At 41.4% G+C, this 21,596-nt stretch overlaps 2 protein-coding genes and 3 pseudogenes across 2 annotated transcripts; 3 read left to right on the forward strand and 2 right to left on the reverse strand.

Moving 5' to 3' along the window:
* Window positions 1–3,658: 3,658 nt before the first annotated feature.
* Window positions 3,659–5,980, forward strand: LOC139385675 (BBSome complex member BBS5-like; annotated as a pseudogene).
* A 1,134-nt stretch (window positions 5,981–7,114) lies between these two features.
* LOC139398291 (kelch-like protein 41a) lies at window positions 7,115–9,891 on the forward strand. The gene is made up of 6 exons (XM_071144351.1): window positions 7,115–8,327; window positions 8,497–8,654; window positions 8,750–8,857; window positions 9,013–9,198; window positions 9,279–9,425; window positions 9,597–9,891. The coding sequence occupies exons 1-6, from the start codon at window positions 7,227–7,229 to the stop codon at window positions 9,706–9,708; spliced, it is 1,812 nt and encodes a 603-aa protein (XP_071000452.1). The 5' UTR covers window positions 7,115–7,226; the 3' UTR covers window positions 9,709–9,891.
* A 358-nt stretch (window positions 9,892–10,249) lies between these two features.
* LOC139385682 (FAST kinase domain-containing protein 1, mitochondrial-like) lies at window positions 10,250–11,109 on the reverse strand (annotated as a pseudogene).
* Window positions 11,110–12,004: 895 nt separating this feature from the next.
* LOC139398324 (FAST kinase domain-containing protein 1, mitochondrial-like) lies at window positions 12,005–14,908 on the reverse strand (annotated as a pseudogene).
* A 1,392-nt stretch (window positions 14,909–16,300) lies between these two features.
* On the forward strand, window positions 16,301–21,404 carry LOC139398275 (peptidyl-prolyl cis-trans isomerase G-like). The gene is made up of 13 exons (XM_071144348.1): window positions 16,301–16,420; window positions 16,846–16,922; window positions 17,039–17,113; window positions 17,216–17,323; window positions 17,416–17,460; window positions 17,542–17,629; window positions 17,780–17,809; window positions 17,956–18,095; window positions 18,238–18,427; window positions 18,514–18,696; window positions 18,789–18,870; window positions 18,965–19,110; window positions 19,364–21,404. The coding sequence occupies exons 2-13, from the start codon at window positions 16,862–16,864 to the stop codon at window positions 20,388–20,390; spliced, it is 2,175 nt and encodes a 724-aa protein (XP_071000449.1). The 5' UTR covers window positions 16,301–16,420; window positions 16,846–16,861; the 3' UTR covers window positions 20,391–21,404.
* Window positions 21,405–21,596: the final 192 nt, after the last annotated feature.

Genomic DNA, 21,596 nt, shown 5'->3' on the forward strand with positions numbered 1-21,596 from the left:
GCCCCGTAGCATTCACTTCCGTCATCATGTAGTGCTTTGAGAGACTAGTCAAGGACCATATCACCTCCACCCTACCTGACACCCTAGACCCACTCCAATTTGCTTACCGCCCCAATAGGTCCACAGACGACGCAATCGCAACCACACTGCACACTGCCCTAACCCATCTGGACATATGTGAGAATGCTGTTCATCGACTACAGCTCAGCATTTAACACCATAGTACCCTCCAAAAAGACCCTGGGTCTCGACCCCGCCCTGTGCAACTGGGTACTGGACTTCCTGACGGGCCGCCCCCAGGTGGTGAGGGTAGGTAACAACATCTCCACTTCGCTGATTCTCAACACTGGGGCCCCACAAGGGCGCGTTCTGAGCCCTCTCCTGTACTCCCTGTTCACCCACAACTGCGTGGCCATGCACGCCTCCAACTCAATCATCAAGTTTGCAGACAACACTACAGTGGTAGGCTTGATTACCAACAACGACGAGACGGCCTACAGGGAGGTGGTGAGGGCCCTTGGAGTGTGGTGTCAGGAAAATAACCTCACACTCAACGTCAACAAAACAAAGGAGATGATCGTGGACTTCAGGAAACAGCAGAGGGAGCACCCCCCTATCCACATCGACGGGACAGTGGTAGAGAGAGTAGAACGTTTTAAGTTCCTCGGCGTACACATCACAGACAAACTGAATTGGTCCACCCACACAGACAGCGTGGTAAAGAAGGCGCAGCAGCGCCTCTTCAAACTCAGGAGGCTGAAGAAATTCGGCTTGTCACCAAAAGCACTCACAAACTTCTACAGATACACAATCAAGAGCATCCTGTCGGGCTGTATCACCGCCTGGTACGGCAACTTCTCCGCCCACAACCGTAAGGCTCTCCAGAGGGTCGTGAGGTCTGCACAACGCATCACCGGGGGCAAACTACCTGCCCTCCAGGACACCTACACCACCCGATGTCACAGGAAGGCCATAAAGATCATCAAGGACAACAACCACCCGAGCCACTGCCTATTCACACCACTATCATCCAGAAGGCGAGGTCAGTACAGGTGCATCAAAGCTGGGACCGAGAGACTGAAAAACAGCTTCTATCTCAAGGCCATCAGACAATTAAACAACCACCACTAACATTGAGTGGCTGCTGCCAACATACTGACTCAACTCCAGCCACTTTAATAATGTAAAAATTGATGTAAAAAATGTATCACTAGCCACTTTAAACAATACCACTTAATATGTTTACATACCCTACATTACTCATCTCATATGTATATACTGTACTCGATACCATCTACTGCATCTTGCCTATGCTGTTCTGTATCTTCACTCATTCATATATGTTTATGTACATATTCTTCAACCCTTTACACTTGTGTGTATAATGTAGTTGTTGTGAAATTGTTAGGTTCGATTACTCGTTGGTTATTACTGCATTGTCGGAACTAGAAGCACAAGCATTTCGCTACACTCGCATTAACATCTGCTAACCATGTGTATGTGACAAATACAATTTGATTTGATTTGGAAACTGTTCCGGTCACTCAGCCCTGGCTAATCAGTCCTAGCCTACTACTTACTAGTCTCCTCTCATGATCCCTCACCTCTGGCCCATTATCCTCTACTTCCTCACTGCCTCAGCTTAAGACACTTTCTGCGCTGCTCGACCCTGGCAACCTCATCTTGTCTCAGTCACACAGGACATTTCTGATCCCCAGCAACATAGGCTCCCTCACATTTGAAACACTACTTTTTCCTCCAAAACTACACACTTCTTTGTCTCCTGCCCTCCTGCACACCTCTGCATCTTACACACTGCTGCTACATGACCATAACCTTGGCACCTGAAACATCATAGCGGATTTGGAACAGACGCTCTCACAGGATAATTCATATATCCTAGCACGACTTTATCAGGCAAACACTCAATATCAAAAGGATAAACTGGGTCTCCGTAAACTTGCGCTCAAATCAAAATGTATTAGTCACATGAGCCCAACACAACAGGTGCAGACCTTACAGTGAAATACTTACTTACAAGTCCTGAACCAACAATGCTGTTTAAAAAATATGAATAAGAAATAAAAGGAACAAGTAATTAAAGCGGGAGCAGACGTGACAGTACCGGTACAGAGTCAATGTGCGGGGCACCGGTTAGTCGAGGTAATTGAGGTAATATGTACATGTAGGTAGAGATATTAAAGTGACTATGCATAGATAATAACATAGAGTAGCAGCAGTGTTAAAGGGGGGGGGGGGGGGGCAATGCAAATAGTCTGGGTTTCCATTTGACTAGATGTTCAGGAGTCTAATGGCTTGGGGGTAGAAGCTGTTAAGAAGCCTCTTGGACCTAGACTTGGCGCTCCGGTACCACTTGCGGTGCGATAGCAGAGAGAACAGTCTATGACCAGGGTGGTTGGAGTTTTTGACAATTTTTATGGCCTTCCTCTGACACCGCCTGGTATAGAGGTCCTGCATGGCAGGAAGCTTGGCCCCAGTGATGTACTGGGCCTTACGCATTACCCTCTGTAGTGCCTTGCGGTCGGAGGCCGAGCAGTTGCCATACCAGGCAGTGATGCAACCTGTCAGGATGCTCTCAATGGTGCAGCTGTAGAACCTTTTGAGGATCTGAGGACCCATGCCAAATCTATTCAGTCTCCTGAGGGAGAATAGGTTTTGTCGTTCCCTCTTCACGACTGTCTTGGTGTGCTTGGACCATTTTACTTTGTTGGTGATGTGGACCCCAAGGAACTTGAAGCTCTCAACCTGTTCCACTACAGCCCCCTCGATGAGAATGGGGGTGTGCTTGGTCCTCCTTTTCCTGTAATCCACAATCATCTCCTTTGTCCTGATCACGTTGAGGGAGAGGTTGTTGTCCTGGCAGCACTTGACCAGGTCTCTGACCTCCTTCCTATAGGCTGTCTCATCGTTGTCGGTGACCAGGCCTACTACTGTTGTGTCATCTGCAAACTTTATGATGGTGTTTGAGTCGTGCCTGGCTGTGCAGTCATGAGTGAACAGGGAGTACAGGAGTGGACTGAGCACGCACCCCTAAGGGGCCCCTGTGTTGAGGTTCGGCGTGGCGGATGTGTTGTTACCTACCTACCCGCTCGCCAACAGGTCTGTGTCTCACCAAACGGCGTAGTTTAAGAATATTTTGGGTAGTGCTAAAAATAATGACATTATATCTGAATTGCTACATCTTTATGTACCTTCACCATTGAATCGCAATGAAACAGTAATGTAGGTTTCTCACTGAAGGGTGGCACAAATTGGGATATGGGTGGGGGGAATGGGCAGGGCATATGCTAAATGAATACTGTTGTAAAAACGAGTGTTTTTGCAGACATTACCATAGTATTTACTATAGTATACTTCAACATTATATAATAAGTACTACACATGATTGAGGGATACTATAGTGTGTAGTATAGTATTATACAGTATTATATAGTAAGTACTGTAGTATTTTTTAAATCTGGGTTGACATCAATGTAGCAATTGAGGCCGCAAAAGTAAACAGCCGGACTAGGTGGGACTTGAACCAGCGAACGTGTGGTTATGGGCCCACCTCTGCACTAATATACAGAACTTACTCCTTTTTATTATTTTAATTTAACTAGGCAAGTCAGTTAAGAACAAATTCTTATTTACAATGATGGCCTACTCCGGCCAAACCCGGACGACGCTGGGCCAATTGTGCACCGTCCTATGCGGCTCCCAATCACGGCCCAGTTGTGATACAGGATCGAACCCAGATCTGTAGTGACACCTCTAACACTGTGATGCAGTGCCTTAGACCGCTGCGCCACTCAGGATCCCTTACCTGCAGGGAGGCTCTTGGTAACAAATCTGACATTCTTTGGCTCTGCCAAGAGTCAATTTGTGTGTGTACACCTAGACCTAGCTACCTACATACATCTATTTCTCTTTCCTTGACATGGCTAGAGAGGAATCCACTCTGCAAAGGGATAACCTTATTATTCTCATCTCAATGAATACTGCCCTCTTTTGGATTATCATGGCACCACAGTGGAACACAAAGAAAATCATTAGTAATAGCAAGTATTGTTTCCCCAACTTAAAAACAATCTAACAACACGGAGGGACATTGATGTTCTTTGTGTTTCATTGCAGTTGGATACTCCTCCATCATTGACATCACAACAAGGACAGCTAACTCTGTAAGTATATTGGTCTGTCTATCAATTGACTATATAGGTAAACAGACGTCGCCACCATTATGAAGAATTTTAATTTTCAGAAATTGAGAGGCCAGACTGAAGCACTGTATATCTTGACAAAGACTAACAATACAAGATTTGAGTCCATGTTCACCCATGTGGATCCAGGGAGTCCAAGACTATTTACATCGGTCATTTCTGTTCACAGATATTTATACCTAGAAAACGAGAAATTAAACTTGTGAAAGTTGTGACACTTTTCCAGATTATGTCATGATATATGATTCAGTCAAGCTACTGCCGAGTTTAATTGAATGTCTCGTCAACTAATTGTCCATATCCCTCTGTTCTAGGGCTTACCGTGACCTGAAGCTGGGAGGAGCTCTCATTCAAAATAAACAACAGAGGCTTTTGCCCCGAGAAGGAGTGTATGACAAAATCAACGGGGTGTGGAATTTATCCAGTGACCGGGTACAAATCAATTACTCTAGCTAGTTAATCCTCCAGGAAGTATTTTGAAGTAAAAAAGGGTTTCATGCCTTTACAAGGAAACTAACTGTCCTGAATTGTATCTTGTAGGGTAATCTGGGGACCTTTTTCATCACTAATGTTCAGATTGTTTGGCATGCCAATATGAACGAGAGCCTCAACGTCAGCATTCCCTACCTTCAAATTGTACGTGTCGTAAACAAATGAAGTAATCGAAAAACCAGCTGGCGTGTCCAGCCGAACAAATTACCTTTTGAGGTATTGAAAGTGATCAACTATTTTCCTTATTGTCACCTCTCTTCTCTGTAGCTTTCCATCAGAATAAGAGACTCAAAGTTTGGCCTAGCTTTAGTGATGCAAAGCTCTCAGCGGGTAATTGGGATCATTTCAAATGTAACCGGTAGCATTTGACTTACTGTGTACCATAGAATTACATGTAGAACTAGTAGTTTAAAAGCATATATAGTATATCTATGTAGTATCAGCTTTAAAAGATGACAGAAAATACAGAGAAAATAACTTGGCTTTTGCATGCCATTTACTGTTGTGGCATACTCCTGAGTACATCTTTTTTTGTTTTGTTTGGAGACTGGAGGATATGTGCTTTGATTTAAGATCGACCCAATGGTAAAAGCTTCAAGATGCAGTTAAGGAGATCAACTCACTCCATCTTTGGAGTGGACTATGAGATGGAGGAAAAAGGTCATTCTATATTATACTGTGCCACACTTTTTCTCATCACAAAAACTGTTCAATGCGTTATGGCTTTGCCATGTTTTAACAAGACATTGAATTATGAATTTGTGTGGCGCGATTCCCCTTCAACTTTTCTCTCTCTCCCAACAATAATTCCAGCCTCAGCCACTGGAGGAGCTGACGGTGGACCAGCCTCCCCCCCCCCCCCCCTTGATGATGTGGAAATTGAGCCGAATGAGCAGACTGATGCTTTCACTGTGTGTGCTTAGACTGTCATCCCTCCTCTGGGAATCCGTTATTTGTTTTCACACTCTGAAAATAGCAGGTTGCTAAGTCATGTTACACAACATACCGCAAACATGGCTTTATGTTGCCTAGTGCCTATCGTGTTTATACAGACTGAGGTGTACTTTGTCAAACGGTTTGAACACATAACCTCCTATTAAGGCCATTGTCATGACTGATTTCTATTGTTTGCTTCTAAGGCTTACTTTTCTGATGGTAATAAGCAACAAGACCGGGAACCTGTGTTTTCCGAGGAGCTGGGAATTGCAGTTGGGAAGTTGAAGGAGGGGTTCACACTTCAAGGACTGTGGGAAGTTATGGGCTGAACCATGAACGTTGATAGGCGAGTTAGGTGAACATAGTTCCTCAAATCCATCCTTTCTTTTAAATTACATAATTGACACACTACAGTTTAAGTTTGAGTTAGAGTTGTATTTTTTACAGGGACAGTGCACATTAATCAACGGTTCAGTAAAAGTGTTGGTTTTAGCCAGACGGTTGTTTATAAAAAGTACAAAATATTTGTATATTTACTCATAGGTCTGATGTATATAATAAAGACGTAGACCTGATGCATGTATGGGCAACATGTAAGAAAAATAGTGTGCCATAAATGTAAAAAATTCTACATAAGTGTAGTGTTTGTGTACGTTTTTATTTGTTCAATTAAATAGAAATTGTAAAAGAAAATAGATGAATTGTGTTGTTGTTTAGATGTAATAATTCAACTATTTAAGTAAAGTATGCAATTTTCTGACCTTTCTTAGTTTTCAGAATGTCTTAACTGGGTTTTTGAAATGAGTTGAAGACATAATCCAGTGGCAGGTGGGGAAAACTGAGTCATTTGTTTTTTGGACAATGATCTAAAGGCTATTAACAAACGTGCCAGAGGAGCTCAAGTATTTTACAAATGGTTCATGAGGACAGACTGTTGTATCTGCAGCTGCTCATTGACCCTGCCTATGAGGAAGGTCAGTCCTTCCGGAAATATACTCACATTTAATAATAAAACATGCTCAATGAGTCGCACACAAATAAATCCCCAAAGATTTTCAGGACTAAAAAGAATCATAGTAATTGATATAAATAAAGGTATAATAACAGCTTCAGGGTACTCTGTAGTTCACTATCTTTATTTGAACTATTATATACTATTTTACTTTAATCGTGACAATAACTGGACAATCATAAATCATTTTGTAAGTGATAAAGAGGAAAATCCTAATGATTCATACAAGTTGCACTTGTAATTGAGTTTGGGGATGTTTGCTCCCCACTGCACAGAACTGCACCAGTCATTTACAAATGCAATGTGTGTGAAGTAGTCATATAACAATGATTGTTTGCCAACTACCACTGACAAGGGTCCACAGTTGTTTCTTTCACTCTGTGACAGCTGTGTGATGCGGCCAACCTGAATTCTTCCTCAATGTAGTGAGTGGATATATTTAGAGGGCCGTAGTTATATTGTAGGGTCTTCAGACCTGGGGCTCTATACTGCTCAGTCCAGTCGGGACAGTGTGCTGAGAGCTGCATCCTCCACGTTCTTTGTCAAGTCGCGTTTCTTTCAGCATGGATCCGAAAGCTGTAAGGGAAGATTTGCGCCTGTTTCAGAGCACCCTGCTCCAGGATGGCCTGAAAGAGCTACTGAACGAGAACAAGTTTATTGACTGCATTCTAAAAGTGGGAGACAGAAGCTTGCCCTGCCATAGACTTATTTTGGCAGCCTGTAGTCCTTATTTCCGAGAGTTTTACTTCTCAGGCGATGCTAAAGAAATGGATAAGGAGGTTGTTCTGGAGAATTTGGACCCCACAATCATGGAGATGATTGTGAATTACATGTATTCAGCAGAGATTGACATCACAGATGACAATGTGCAGGATATCTTTGCTGTGGCAAACCGTTTCCAGATCCCCTCAGTGTTCACAGTGTGTGCGAATTTCCTACAGAAGAAGCTGTCCCCGGGTAACTGTATGGCCATATTCAGAATGGCACTGGTGCTCAACTGCCCCAGACTGGCATTGGCAAGTCGAGACTACATTGCAGATCGTTTTGAAACCCTGGCCAAGGAGGAAGACTTCTTAGAGCTGGCCTCTCATGAGCTTTTTGCCGTCATCGGAGCGGACTCTCTCAATGTAGAAAAGGAGGAGGTGGTGTTTGAATCCCTGATGAAATGGATTCGAAAAGACAAGGAGAACCGCGTCAAGACTCTAGAAGAGGCCTTTGACTGCATCCGTTTCCGTTTACTCCCAGAGAAGTACTTCAATGAGAAAGTGGAAAAGGATGACATCGTCAAGGCTGACCCTGAGCTCCTCAAAAAAACCAAAGTGATCAAAGATGCCTTTGCTGGGAAACTCCCTGAGAATAAGACAGGAGAGTCAGGGAAGGATGCAGTCAACAGTAAAGAAGGAGAGGATAACAGGTTACCTGGTTACCTGAATGATATCAAGAGAATTGGTATGTATGCCAAAGATCTCGTCTTGATGATCAACGACACTGCTGCAGTGGCCTATGATGGCGTTGAGAATGAATGCTTCCTTGCTGCAATGACTGAGCAGATTCCACGCAACCATGTCAGCCTGACATCAAAGAAAAACGATCTCTTCATCCTGGGAGGATTGTTTGTCGATGAAGAGGATAAAGATGCTCCGTTACAATGCTACTTCTATCAGGTAATAAGCTTTGTGTTTTCATTCGCCACATCTGATCAAACTTTAAATCAACACAGTTTGTAACACCATGACTTAGCAAGGGGATGATCTTTAACCACCAAACTTTTCTGTCATCAGAAATAGCTTGATTACTGTAACTTTCTAATATCTGGTTGTTGTTTTTTTACAGCTGGACATCCTTGCTGCTGATTGGATAGCTCTGCCCCCTATGCCCTCTCCCAGATGTCTGTTCAGTATGGGAGAATTTGACAATCTCATCTTTGCTGTAGCTGGTAAAGATCTACAGTCCAACGAATCTCTCGACTCTGTAATGTGCTATGATGTTGAGTAAGTAGGACGAGTTCATATTCCTATGCTTATTTCCTGTCACGACATGACTGAGGAGCCTGAAACACACTTGAACCTTTCTATCTGTTCCCTAGGAAGATGAAATGGGCTGAGAGCAAAAAGCTACCTCTGAAAATCCATGGTCATAGTGTTGTTTCCCAGAATGGGTTGGTGTACTGTATCGGAGGGAAGACGGATGACAAGTAAGCTTGCTCTTTGTACAAAACACACCTTGTCATGTCTAATTGTTTGATACTAATACAGTAAAGGCATGCAATAGTAGAGGCATGATGTAAAAATTACATTTGTGTCATTTTATAATCCTCATTGTGATGTTCCATCCTTGTTTTTATCAAAGCAAAGCCATCGATAAAATGTTTGCGTACAACCACAAGAAATCAGAGTGGAAGGAGGTGGCTGCAATGAAAATGGCAAGATCCATGTTTGGGGCAGTCGTTCACAATGGGAAGATTGTGGTGACTGGAGGGGTCAATGAAGATGGTCTCACTTCTGCATCTGAAGCATATGACTTCGGAACCAACAAGTATGTGCATTGACGTTGAAGTCGGTATGATTAGCAACAATGTAACAAAGCCATTCAATTAACGATGATCCCCATTTCAGGTGGGCGCCCTTCACAGATTTCCCCCAGGAGAGGAGCTCAGTAAACCTGGTCAGCAGTGGAGGATTGCTGTATGCAGTTGGAGGCTTTACCATTGTGGCGACGGAGGACGACAAAGTTGCCCCAACGGAAATCATTGACATCTGGCAGTAAGTAAACTAGTACCCAAATTGAATCCAATCCCACGTACCCTGCCGCCATCTTTAGAGATGGTCTATATTAAAAGCTCCTTGATAATGTCTAACGGTGAAATGGTGCCATTGCCACTATTGTTCTGTGCCAAAGGCATAACGTCAAACTTCTCTTTTCTCCTGTGGCAGGTATGAAGAGGATAAGAAAGAATGGACCGGGATGCTCAAAGCGATGCGTTACGCCGCAGGGGCCTCCTGTGTGTCTATGCGTCTCAATGTAGCCAAAATGCCCAAATTGTGAACAAGAACACAATAAGTACTGTACCGTCTAGATGTAACATGGAGGACTGCAAAAACAATGTATTTAGATTGACTTTCATCGGGATCCTTCATGATTTGAACGCACCATAATATACTGAACAAAAACACAACATGTAAAGTGTTGGTCCCATGTTTCATGAGCTGAAATAAAAGGTTCCAGAAATGTTCCATTTGCACAAAAAGCTTATTTCTCAAATGCTGTGCACAAATTAGTTTACATTCCTGTTAGTGAGCATTTCTCCTTTGCAAAGATAATCCATCCACCTGACAGGTGTGGCATATGAAAAAGCTGATTAAACAGCATGATCATTACACAGGTGCACTTTGTGCTGGGGACAATAAAAGTCCACACTATAATGTGCAGTTTTGTGCATTCCAAGTCATGTGAAAACCATAGATAAGGGCCTAATGAATTTATATGAACTAACTCAGTGAAATCTTTTAAACCTGCCTGTCTTTGTAAAGAAACAGTTTGCACCCTACAACTTTTTTGTATTTTATTTATGTGGGACAGATTATTTGGATGTATCAATACCACAAAAACAATGCTATTTCTTATTACACACATTTACTATTGTTTGACAAACGTTACACTTCATATGATACAATCTCTTGGCAGGAGGTGAGATAACTGCATGTCCACTCTAGGATTCGGAGTAGGCAATAACAGCAATTGTTAATGATCTGCCTGCAAATATACATTTCCAAAGGCAGACTTTGTCTCTCACATCAGTAGCAAAAGCAATATAACACGTGTCATTGATCCAACATCTAGGTGCTTCAGGAAAGCTCAGTAACTATCTTCTTCCTAAGGTATTCCTTCCATGCATCCAGTGTGGAGAGCTCCATAGAGTTCCATTCAAAATGAGGGATCTGTTTAAATGACATTACCATTAATCAGTGATGTAGAATGTTATATACATTAATTCCACTTTTGAGGACAGACATTTCACACACATACCTGGACAACATGGTGTCCCAGAATCTCCAGATGTCTTTCTCATCATGATTTCCCCTTTCATGTGACGAGACGGTTTGTAGAATGATTTGGAATCCAAGACGTCCACAGTAACACTGAGTAAGTGAAAAAGGGAGAAAAAAAGTCCTTGTTCAGTACCTATGAAAACCCTTTCAATGCGTTTACCCATGATAACAGAACATCAGCAACAATTTTTCAACCAAAAGTTCTGAAATCAACCAATCAAGTTTTGTACCGTTGTGCCCCTGGAGGGACCTCACTCCTCTCCTTTCCTACAGAGTCAGAACCCCAGCGGACCTTCCCACCGTCAGATATCTGCAGCTGGCTCTGCTCAATGTAGGCCACTGCCTGGTGGTGTCTGTCCAGAACACATTCAAAGTCTAGGGAGATCAGAAGAAATACAGCTCACAACTAGAACAGGTGACACATTTGATTACCTTTTGAGTTTAACACCAATCCGCTCTGGACACTCCAACCACACAGACCGATTCAGCTCCGTGAGACACAGGCGGATCCGCCTGCACGTCAGACAGGGCTACCACATAACAGAGAGGTTCTCTTATCCCTTTAGCTTTATCTGAAAATGATGTTTTCAGATAGTAGGGGATACAGGATGCTGGCTTTGTCTTCATTGGGATATTTCTAATATAATTATATAACAAATTTTCTAACTGGGAATCCAGCTTGGCAAGGAAATCCACGTTGACGATTTCTCGAATCAGGTCCTCCGGGAAGAAATCAGCCACAGGCAGCAGATGGGATCAAGTACCAGCAGATTGAGGTCAAAGAGACCTGGAGGAAGAAGATCAATCAATTTGTCTGGCCCTTTTGATGAGTTCCAAATACAAAAATGTAACATAAACCACAATCACTTACTGATGTGAGGTATGAAGTGCTGAATGCAGATGTCAAACAGCTCATCCACCCTTGCTGGATTATAATTCAGTACAGCAAAGGGCAGCACGGTGGCATGAAGTTGCTGAGTACTGAAAAGAAAAACATTGTTCTGGTATGGACTCATTCTATCCGTCTCTACATATATACAGGCAAAAGAACAGTGTTCCCTGATGTGAAATAAAATGTAATGTCTCAAAGTACCTTGTTGATGTGCTCCATGGCCATGCTAGCTACGCGGTCCATTAATGGAGTACAGAGGTGACTAGTCATGGTCAGAAAAAGGGCCATCTCGGGCACATTGGCCCAGATATCTGCTTCTCCAGCCTCCGGAGCGTAACCATGGTCTCCTCCAGCAGAATCTCCTCAAACCATTCCCCTGACATGTACTTGAGCTCCTCCAACATCAGGTCCAGGCACTCAGCCTTGCGCAGGCGCTCATGCACGCAGCGGTTCAGTGTCTGCAGCAGACGCACATACTTGCTGGGAGTGTTGTGTCGGTAGGACGGGTCATTGCTCACCCACTTAGCGACAGCCATTGCAAAGGTTCATTCAGATTACACTGGAGCAGCACTGCCTCCACCCATGAAATTACGCCTTCGTCGAGTCCAGGTAGCATGGTCACCTCATATGGGTAGACACTGTCCTGCAAGTAGCAGTGAGAAAAAGTTGTATAGGCCTACTTTGTATAGTATGCAATAAGAGTGACCTGTCATACAGGATCATAGTGGGCAGAGATAGATCTTTAGAATAACCACTCACTGAACTAGGATGTTCCTTAATTTAGTGAAGAGCTCTGGACTCTGGTAATGCAGCAGGATCAGGGTTTGTGTGATCCTGGATATCTCAATGGGCTTGAAAACATGTAGGTTCTTGTGGACTACTGACACAATCCTGTAAAGAGATAACTTGCTTCAGTTGTATTGTCTAAATGCAACTTTCAGACAAGGCTGTAACAGAGAATTAACTGACTTTGGATCAGCTGCAGGTTTCTACGCTGAATCTCCTCCAGTGTCTCTGCCACAGCCAGGGCCCGCTGGCATTAAACTCCTCTGCCTAAAGCAGTGTTGTACTCTCCAGCCTGAAAGAGAATTACTTATCAATGAGTTGGTGTTCTGCCCTGCCATAGGGCCAAGAGAAACAAACAGCTTGGTGAAGGAGAAAGGGTCTATGCTTGAGTTCACTAGTTCCACTAGACTATGTTTTGCAGCCAGGGTAAGTCACAGTTGTAGAAATGGAGTGACTGGTAGAGGATCCTGCAGAGACATGTCCATAATTATTTTTATGTAATATCAAGGACTTATAGATTACTGGAAGTGATCTTTTTTGTGTACCTCACATCATCAATTGTGGAGAATTTTTTATTCAAAATGTCAGTGATCTGACCCATCAGAGGACTGTTCTGCAGATGTTGATCACTTAGGCAGACAGCAAACTTAGACAGTGAAGACATCAGAAATCTGCAAAACAGTGAATTTACATCTGTACACCAGCTCACACCCCTCAATGATTCTGCTGTATTTAATGGCAAATATATATATATATTTTACCTGTATAATCTAAGCCAAGCCTCTGAGACCAAATGATGAACAAGATAATCATATGGTTCCACATTGAGCCTTCAAAGATACAAGGTTGATGTGAAAACGTTTTTTAAAAAACATTTCAGGACTGATATAGGCATACCCACCTAGCCAACATCTGTACCTGAGAACATTTTAGAGCATGTCCACCAATGTCAAATCATCCACGAGCTCAATTTAGTTCCCAGCCAGCACCCGGAGAGTCAGGAACTCAGGGTGGCTTTTAAAGAACTCAAAACGTTCTCAGCATCTGTTGCTTCTCTCACTGGAACTGCCAGAGCATGCCCATGGCACAGCCAACATGGTTCACAGTCAGCTTAGCCTTGTTCTTGCCCACCACCTCCAACACTTGGTCTTCACCTTAGCAGGTGCCAAGCTGCTCTAGAACCTGGTCCCGGTTCACTGCACCCCCCATGCAGAAACCTGCAAAAGTAGAAGCTCCCAGTCACAGCTTGGAGCCAAAACAAGGCCATGGGGCCTAGTTCAAGTGAGAATGGAATGCCACATCTTCAGACAGTAACCACTGCCAAGATCAGGCCAACATAACTTAGAATCCACAGGGAAGGAGAAATGCCTGCATATTCCTTTGGTGAAACATCTATAAAAAGAGAGCATCATGCAAATGATAGCAAAGATAAATACATATCTCCATAAAAAACGAATAATGTGAAATTAAGTACATACCTAAACCATTCATTCATGCATCCAGCAACAATGTCACAAAAACATGACTGACAGTGATGGTGTCCTTATTCATATCTAACCAGCATGTCTATACAGTATAATTATAATATTACAAAATAATTTTCTTGGCAAATTCTTATCCCTCATCATTGGAAAATCGTGGTTTTGACTTAGACGATTAAACGCAACGACACGATTTACGACAGAGTTGAGAGGCCATTCGTGTGGGCGAACTAGAGCACAGACGTCACATCAAATTACGTTTTTATCAAAACCTACTGATTTCAGTACCCAAAGAATAGCCCGAAATTACACACGACATTGTTCTATCTAAAATATAGTTTATTAAATATAAACACGTAATTTAATATGACTTCGGAGCTCCAATTCGCCCACACTATTCGCTGCCCAACTTCATCGTATCTTCATAGAGTTAAGTTTAGTCGGCTAGCCTTAGCATTGACATTAAAAGTGTGTCATGCTATTCACGTGAGGACAATGTCAACGTCCGTCCTGTTACGAAAACATCTTGCCGTTTAAGCGTTACTTTTCGAACACACCGATAGCGTTATTGTGCAAAATAGTATGCAGCTTCATCTGGAAATGTATGCAACAAAAGTTCAACATTCACCTTCTGCTACCATTTCTGTTAAGCCGTTTACAGTTTCGCACTGCAACGCAATGCTGCAAGGCAAACGCAGCGTTTCATTGGAAATTAAAGTAATTATGGTGTACAAAAAAGCAGTGTCGGTGTGTTCCAAGTGTTAACTGGTGTAAATCTATTTTCGTTTCCGTTTGATCAAATTGTGAATTTGCATAGTTTCGTTAGGGAACACATACTCTGAAATGCATGTGCGCAATAACTAAATTCGCCTTTGCACTCCTAATCAACGCAATTTTTGGCAAAGAGTAACGACTGCAAAACTTAGTCCACTCTGTTCTTAACAGATTCTAGTTTTGGGAACAGAAAACTGCATTGAGATCAAAGGTTTCACCAGTGAGGAAATTAGCCGAATTTAGGCCAAAACCATCTCGTTCCAGCTTATCCCACTGGGCTTCCCACTATCCCTCTCACTACTTTGTTGAGACGCCAAACGGAAGCTTCACATTTATGCATCCGGTGATTTAATTTTTTTAAAATTGTGTTTATTTTATTTATTTTGTTTTAAACAGTATACACACAATAAGTATACACACAGACAATGATAACATATGCTAGGTGGTACAACAAATTACAGATTATACATAAATTTAAAAGAAACACACATCTTGATTGTTTTAGCAGCTTTCTTATTCGAAGAATGCAGAATGGTCTTAATGTACTGCTCGAATTCCGTATAGAAAATACGGAAGAGTGTTTTTTTATTATTATTACATTTACATTGATGAATATTACATTTTGCCATAAGCACAATTAGATTCATGAGGTAAAATTGTTTTTATTTTTCCTTATTATAGCAGCACATTCTTCCATAAAAAAATTAAAAGTAATCAAGAATATTAACAAATATAAAACTATGAATATCTTTCCATAATTTCTTTACATGTAGACAATGCCAAAATAAATGCTAAACTGTTTCTGGATGCTCAACACAAAAAGTACAGTTAATGTTAATGTCTTTTTTGAGTTTCTTCGGGTAATGATTCGCAGGGCAATACTTATGGATCTTTCTGAAAGAGACCTCTTGACCTTGTTAACAAGCAGGTATTTGTGTGGTAATAACCAGACTTTTTTCCAACAGATATTATTGACAAATGTATTTCAGTAAGGTGTGACAAAAGGAATGAATACAATATCCCTTTGAATATTTTTCTTTTTACCTTTATTTAACTAGGCAAGTCAGTTAAGAACTAATTCTTAATTTCAATGACGGCCTAGGAACAGTGGGTTAACTGCCTGTTCAGGGGCAGAACGACAGATTTGTACCTTGTCAGCTCGGGGATTTGAACTTGTTTTGAACTTGTTTCTATACAAAATATCCTTATTGTTTCAAATGAAATACCTATGTGGGGGGAAATTATGTTTATATATTAACGACCACGCTAACGACCACGCTAAGAATACTTGTCTATAAAAAGCAGATCATTTTGTAGATATCTTATCAATGTTATAGTTACAAAGTAACATAAAATTGAAGCCACTGCATCCGGTGAAATATCTGTTTGTTGTGTCTGTGACTACCTTTTACCGTAATCCATGATCAAGTCCCTCATATAAATAACATGTAATCATTTTCTCCCCTAGTAGTCTATATTGTATGTACTCTACACAAGCAGCAGATAAACAGTAACTGAAGAAAAATATGATATTTTATACGTTTTTAGTGTTATAAGCAATCATCATAACACCCAAAATCCAGCCAGATGTACCAGTAGACTGTCAGCAGGTGTGAAATGTCGTCTTCTGCGCATATTTTTACCCAAAATGCTTTGACGTTTCCCGTCGCGCCATCTTTAGAAAACATTGTGGAAGAAGCGGTAGCCAAATGAAACTCGATTTCACCTTGTTGAGAATAACTAGCGTGAGATATTGGCCAACTGAGCTAATTTGTGTAGGTCAACTCTATAATGTCTACGCTATTGTACATTATGTATATTTTAAATAACGTTGAATGAAAGGGAAGACTGAAATCTATCAAACAGTTAATTACGTTAGCGAGCTACTGCTGTTAGCTAGCAGGCCACAATTCGCATGAGCACAAGTCATTGCCTAGCAAGCTTGCTAGTTAGCGTGGACATTTCAGTTTGTATTGTGTTTACTCTAACTAAATATTAACGTTATTCATTCATGTTGATAAAGCTAGCTAGTTTTTCTTTCCTTTATCTTGCCCAGATTTTGCGCAGCCTGGTTTTTCTGCCAATGAATTGGCTAATACGCTATATTAGCCTGTAGAGATGGGTACTATGGTTGCATTTGTAAACAACTAGCGGCCTACGCTAACTAGCTAACTAACAGCAAAAAAAATACTTGTTTCAGCTATAGAAGTTTGATCATGGGAATCAAGGTTCAGCGTCCACGCTGCTTCTTTGACATTGGCATCAGTAACGTGCTGGGTAAGAAGGCTTAGGTTTTAATTTGGTCTTACCATCCCGTTTATCATATCTCTGAAATGTAGCTTAGAGACGCTTTACTAAAATATGCACTGACATGAACATGGTTTATTTTGCAGTTGGCAGAGTTGTGGTAGAATTGTTTTCTGATGTCTGTCCCAAAACATGTGAGAACTTTCGATGCCTCTGCACAGGTAATTTACTTTTTCTTGCCTTGGTCTGACATTGGTGTACCATATTTAGATTCTGTACATATTGTCATCTCTGTTTTGACTTAAACATTGCTTTCTGTGTAGGCGAGAAAGGAATTGGAAAAGGTACACAAAAACCTCTGCATTACAAAGGATGCCTATTCCACAGAATTGTGAAGGACTTCATGATTCAAGGAGGAGACTTCAGTGAAGGTATATGAAATATGCCTTAACCAAAGACAACAGTGGAATTTTTTTGTTGTTGTTGATGATATTCTAATATCTATATTCCTTCTGTAAATCAGGCAATGGAAAGGGAGGGGAATCTATCTATGGTGGATTCTTTGAAGGTATGACTATTTTACAGATAATTTTGTTAAATATTCTAATCAAAACCATCCTCAAGAACTAATGTCATGTCTGTGTCTCAGATGAAAGCTTCTCTGTCAAACATAACAAGGAGTACCTCCTGTCAATGGCAAACAGGGGCAAAGATACCAATGGATCACAGTTTTTCATGTAAGTCTATCAATGTTTTAATTTTTAATTGGCCTAGCTAGAATAAGTTGGTCATTCATGAATTTAACATCTTGAGTGAACCTAACTTACAAAAATATGTTTTACTCTCATTCTAATCTTCTGCTCCATTTTTTTTTTATTGGTCTACAGAACAACAAAACCCACACCACACTTAGATGGGTAAGTATAACATTTGGACAAGTATTGCAACTTAGTTGACCATTTGTATCTGCTTGAATTGTATTTTCATAATAAGAGCATGTTATATAAATGGTGATCTGTTCTTCGTTGTTATCACCTGTCATAACTTGCTTATTTTATTCTAGTGTCCATGTGGTTTTTGGCCAAGTGATCTCTGGACAAGAGGTCGTTCAGACAATGGAGAGTCAAAAGACAGATGCCGGCAGTAGACCATACGCTGAGGTGAAAGTTATGAACTGTGGCGAGCTCATTCCAAAATCAAAAGGTTTGTACGATTCAAAGAAATTTGGCAAGTTGTTTTAAGCTTGTTATTGCTTTAGATTGTAGGTCTTGGACTGTCTTATCGCCAGGATCAAAGCTTTTAAAGGTATCCTTAGCGCTGGTTAAGTGTCCTCTACTATTTACAGCAAAAAAAGAAGAGAAGAGAAGACAAAAGGCCATCTCCAGTGGCAGCGACAGCTCAAGTGACTCTGACAGTTCTGACGTCTCTTCTGAATCTGCGAGTGACTCTGATAAAGAATCCAAGAAACGGAAGAAGAGGCACAAGAAAGAGTCCAAGAAGAAGGACAAGAAACAGAAGAAGAAAGATAAGAAAGGGTTTGTACTGAGAACTGTTTTAATTGTTCTCCCACAACCACCTTCATTAAAGCATAGGTTTGAAGTCTGGTCTGTAATGTCTGTAGGTCTGAGCCCGGCAGTGGTGATGAGAAAGAGGAAGAGGTTACGTCTACGGTACGACCAGAGGAAATCCCTCCTATCCCAGAAAATAAGTTCCTTATGAGGAGAAGTCCTCAGCAGCAAAAAGAAGAGGCTGAGGCTGGAAAGGAGCGGGAAAAGGCTAGGGAGAGGGAAAAGCCTAGGGAGAGGTGAGTTCATGGACAAGACAGAACAACATTTCATTCTGAACCTTTACAACTGGGAACTATATTCATTTAGATACATTTTTGTTTTGTTGCAGAATGTTTAATTGTCAGTCAACATATAAGAGGAGACTTCTGATGACAAGATCAGGCAGGACGATTAAAGGCAGAGGTCCAAGAGTAAGTGCACTATAGAACAAGTACAGTACTATCATACCATTTCTGCAAAACAAGGATCTAGAAAGTGAATGTCAATTTAATCTTTTACTTGCAGCGGTACCGAACTCCGTCACACTCCAGGTCAAGGTCAAGGGATCGTTTCCGACGCAGCGAGACTCCTCCACACTGGCGCCAGGAGATGCAGCGTGTACAAAGGGCACCAAGAGCATCCAGTGGAGACCGCTGGATCAAGGGTGACAAGTAAGTCTTACCTGTTTTTATTGTTAATATTCGAACGGTCAGTGCTGGACTGATAAGCTGATTTTACCTTTAACAGCCTGATCTTACCTTTAACAGCCTGATCTAATTACATGGCTTCTCAAGTATTTCCTAATTTATCCTATTGTCAAAAGGGATCATCAGCCAAGGGCCAGTTATTTAAGTTTTATTCAAAGAGTTAACTTGGACTCTGTGTTTCCTGTAGGGGTGACATTTCTCTGTATTTTTGTTGTAGGGGTGACATGACAGAGAGCAGGAATGAGAGTGGCAAAGCTCCAAGAGGAAGAGGGAGGAAGACTTCTGAAACCAAGCATGAAAACACTGCTGAAAACTCCAATCAAAACAGAGAGAAGGAGAAGAAAGGTCGCTCTCATAGATCCAAGAGCAAAGAAAAGGACCCTAATAAAACTGAAGACAAGCATAACAAACACAAGGCAAAGAAGGCCAAATCTCGAAGCCGCAGTAGGAGCAAAGAGAAAAGTTGTAGGTCCAAAAGCAGAGAGAGGGATCAGAAACATGGCAAAAGTGATGATAAGAGGGGCCGATCAAGAAGCAAGGACAGAAACCTAAATAAAGAGAGAGCCACAGAGTCTGGAACTCATGACTGTGATAGAAGTAAAGAACGCGCTAAACCCACTGAGGCTGACATTAAGAACAGAAAGGAGACAAAAGGAAGAAATGGTGAGAAGCTGAGGACAAAGTCTAGAAGCAAGGAGAGGAACTCTGGAAAGAACCGAAACCGATCTAACAGCAGAAGCAGGGACAGGGGGAGACTTGCCTCATCTCGAGACAAAGAGCAAGCACGGGACAGAGAGCGAGGTAGGGAGCGCAGTAAGAGCATGGAAAGACAGCACCACAGAGAGAGGGAGGACAAGAGGAGAGGTAGATCCAAGAGCAGAGAACGGACAAGGAGTCCAGACAAGAATAAGAGCAGGGACTCGCGTAGAGGCAGGCGCTCCAGGAGTAAGAGCAACAATAGAGACCATAGCAAAGACGGTTCATCTCATCAGAGGAAGAACAAAGACAGTGAAGACACTCACAGACGAAGGCGGTCCAAGAGCAGCAACTCGGAGAATAAAGGGAAGGACAGAAGTAGAAAGAGCCCCATCTCCAAGAAGAAAAGGGATGGCAGCCCAGAAAAGGAGTCCTCTCACAAGTCCAAAGATGCAGGGAAAAACCCTGAGCGGAATCAAAAGTCAAAGAGCCAAGAGAAGGATAAAAACCACAGCAAGAAAAAGAAGTCCAGTTCTGGTAGTGATTAGTCCACTAAATGTTCATTCCTGTCCATCCTTGAACATACAAATTAATGCGCTGATGCCTAATAATGTGTGAGGTTCTGCTGTAGACCTATTTTAGACACTTGTTAGATATCACAACAGATCCAATTCTGGAATATTTGTACAAATTAAGATTTCATAAGCTTTGACAGCGGCTAAAAGCCATTTTATGTTTTAGTTATTTTTTTTCCGCTGTCAGACTAATTTGACAAATGTTGGGAATGTAATGTTTATTAATGGTCGAGTAAGGAAGTGACTGAACAGGTGAGTGTTGGAAGGAACATTTTTGTCAGGTTTTATTAAAAATGTTCTCTTTCAGTCTGGTCTCGTACTGAGGGGACGTGATTCCATTGTGATAATTATAATGGAAGGGATGAGTTTGTCTTTCTGGGCTATATGCCTGACTCAAGTAATATTACATGTATGACTAATCATATGGTTATTTTCAACATTTTGATTGTTTAAATTACCAACAGTCTCATTGTGACAGAACATACTGTAAGTGAAACATATAAAATGGTTTTGTAAAAAAAAAAAAAAAAAAAACACTTTCCTTTTTAGTATGCTGATATTTAAGTGGAGATGTCAGAAGGCTCAATTTGACTTGAAAGACAGGTAAGAGTGCAGACATTTTGTGAAATGATTGGGGTGTTAGATGCGTATACCGTTTAGTTCTTTTTTTTTTTTTACCTGTTTCAGGGAACCAGAACTTTTTATCTTGACCTCAGTCTCAAATTAGTTTTGTATAACTATCCATTTTTGTTAGTATTTTATGTTCTGATTTTCACCCATTACATCTTTCAAAATGTTTAAAATTCCTCACCAGAGCAATGTGTAAATACATTGCTGTGAAGTTCCATGTTAGTTCATACTAGGTGTTAAATTCCTGGGCATGACTTTCCTTTAAACTATAAATGAAAACCACTGGCTTTGTAAAAACGGGCCGAATTCAATATTCCCCAATGAACCATGTTTTAAAATAAAAGGATATGGTTAAAATGTTTGTTTTATTGCCTATAGATTGTTTATTATAATGTTTCACAGAAGAGTGACAACTGATACAATAGATATAAAGATAACATTGACACGTCACATTTTAATCTGGGTGAATCTTATGTATTCAAATGAAACCGTTGCACTATATGTCCTGGTCCCAGATCTGTGCTTTAGCCAACTCTTGACTATCTTGGT

The sequence above is a fragment of the Oncorhynchus clarkii genome, chromosome 3, assembly GCF_045791955.1.
Source record: "Oncorhynchus clarkii lewisi isolate Uvic-CL-2024 chromosome 3, UVic_Ocla_1.0, whole genome shotgun sequence".
Taxonomy (NCBI): Eukaryota; Metazoa; Chordata; class Actinopteri; order Salmoniformes; family Salmonidae; genus Oncorhynchus; species Oncorhynchus clarkii.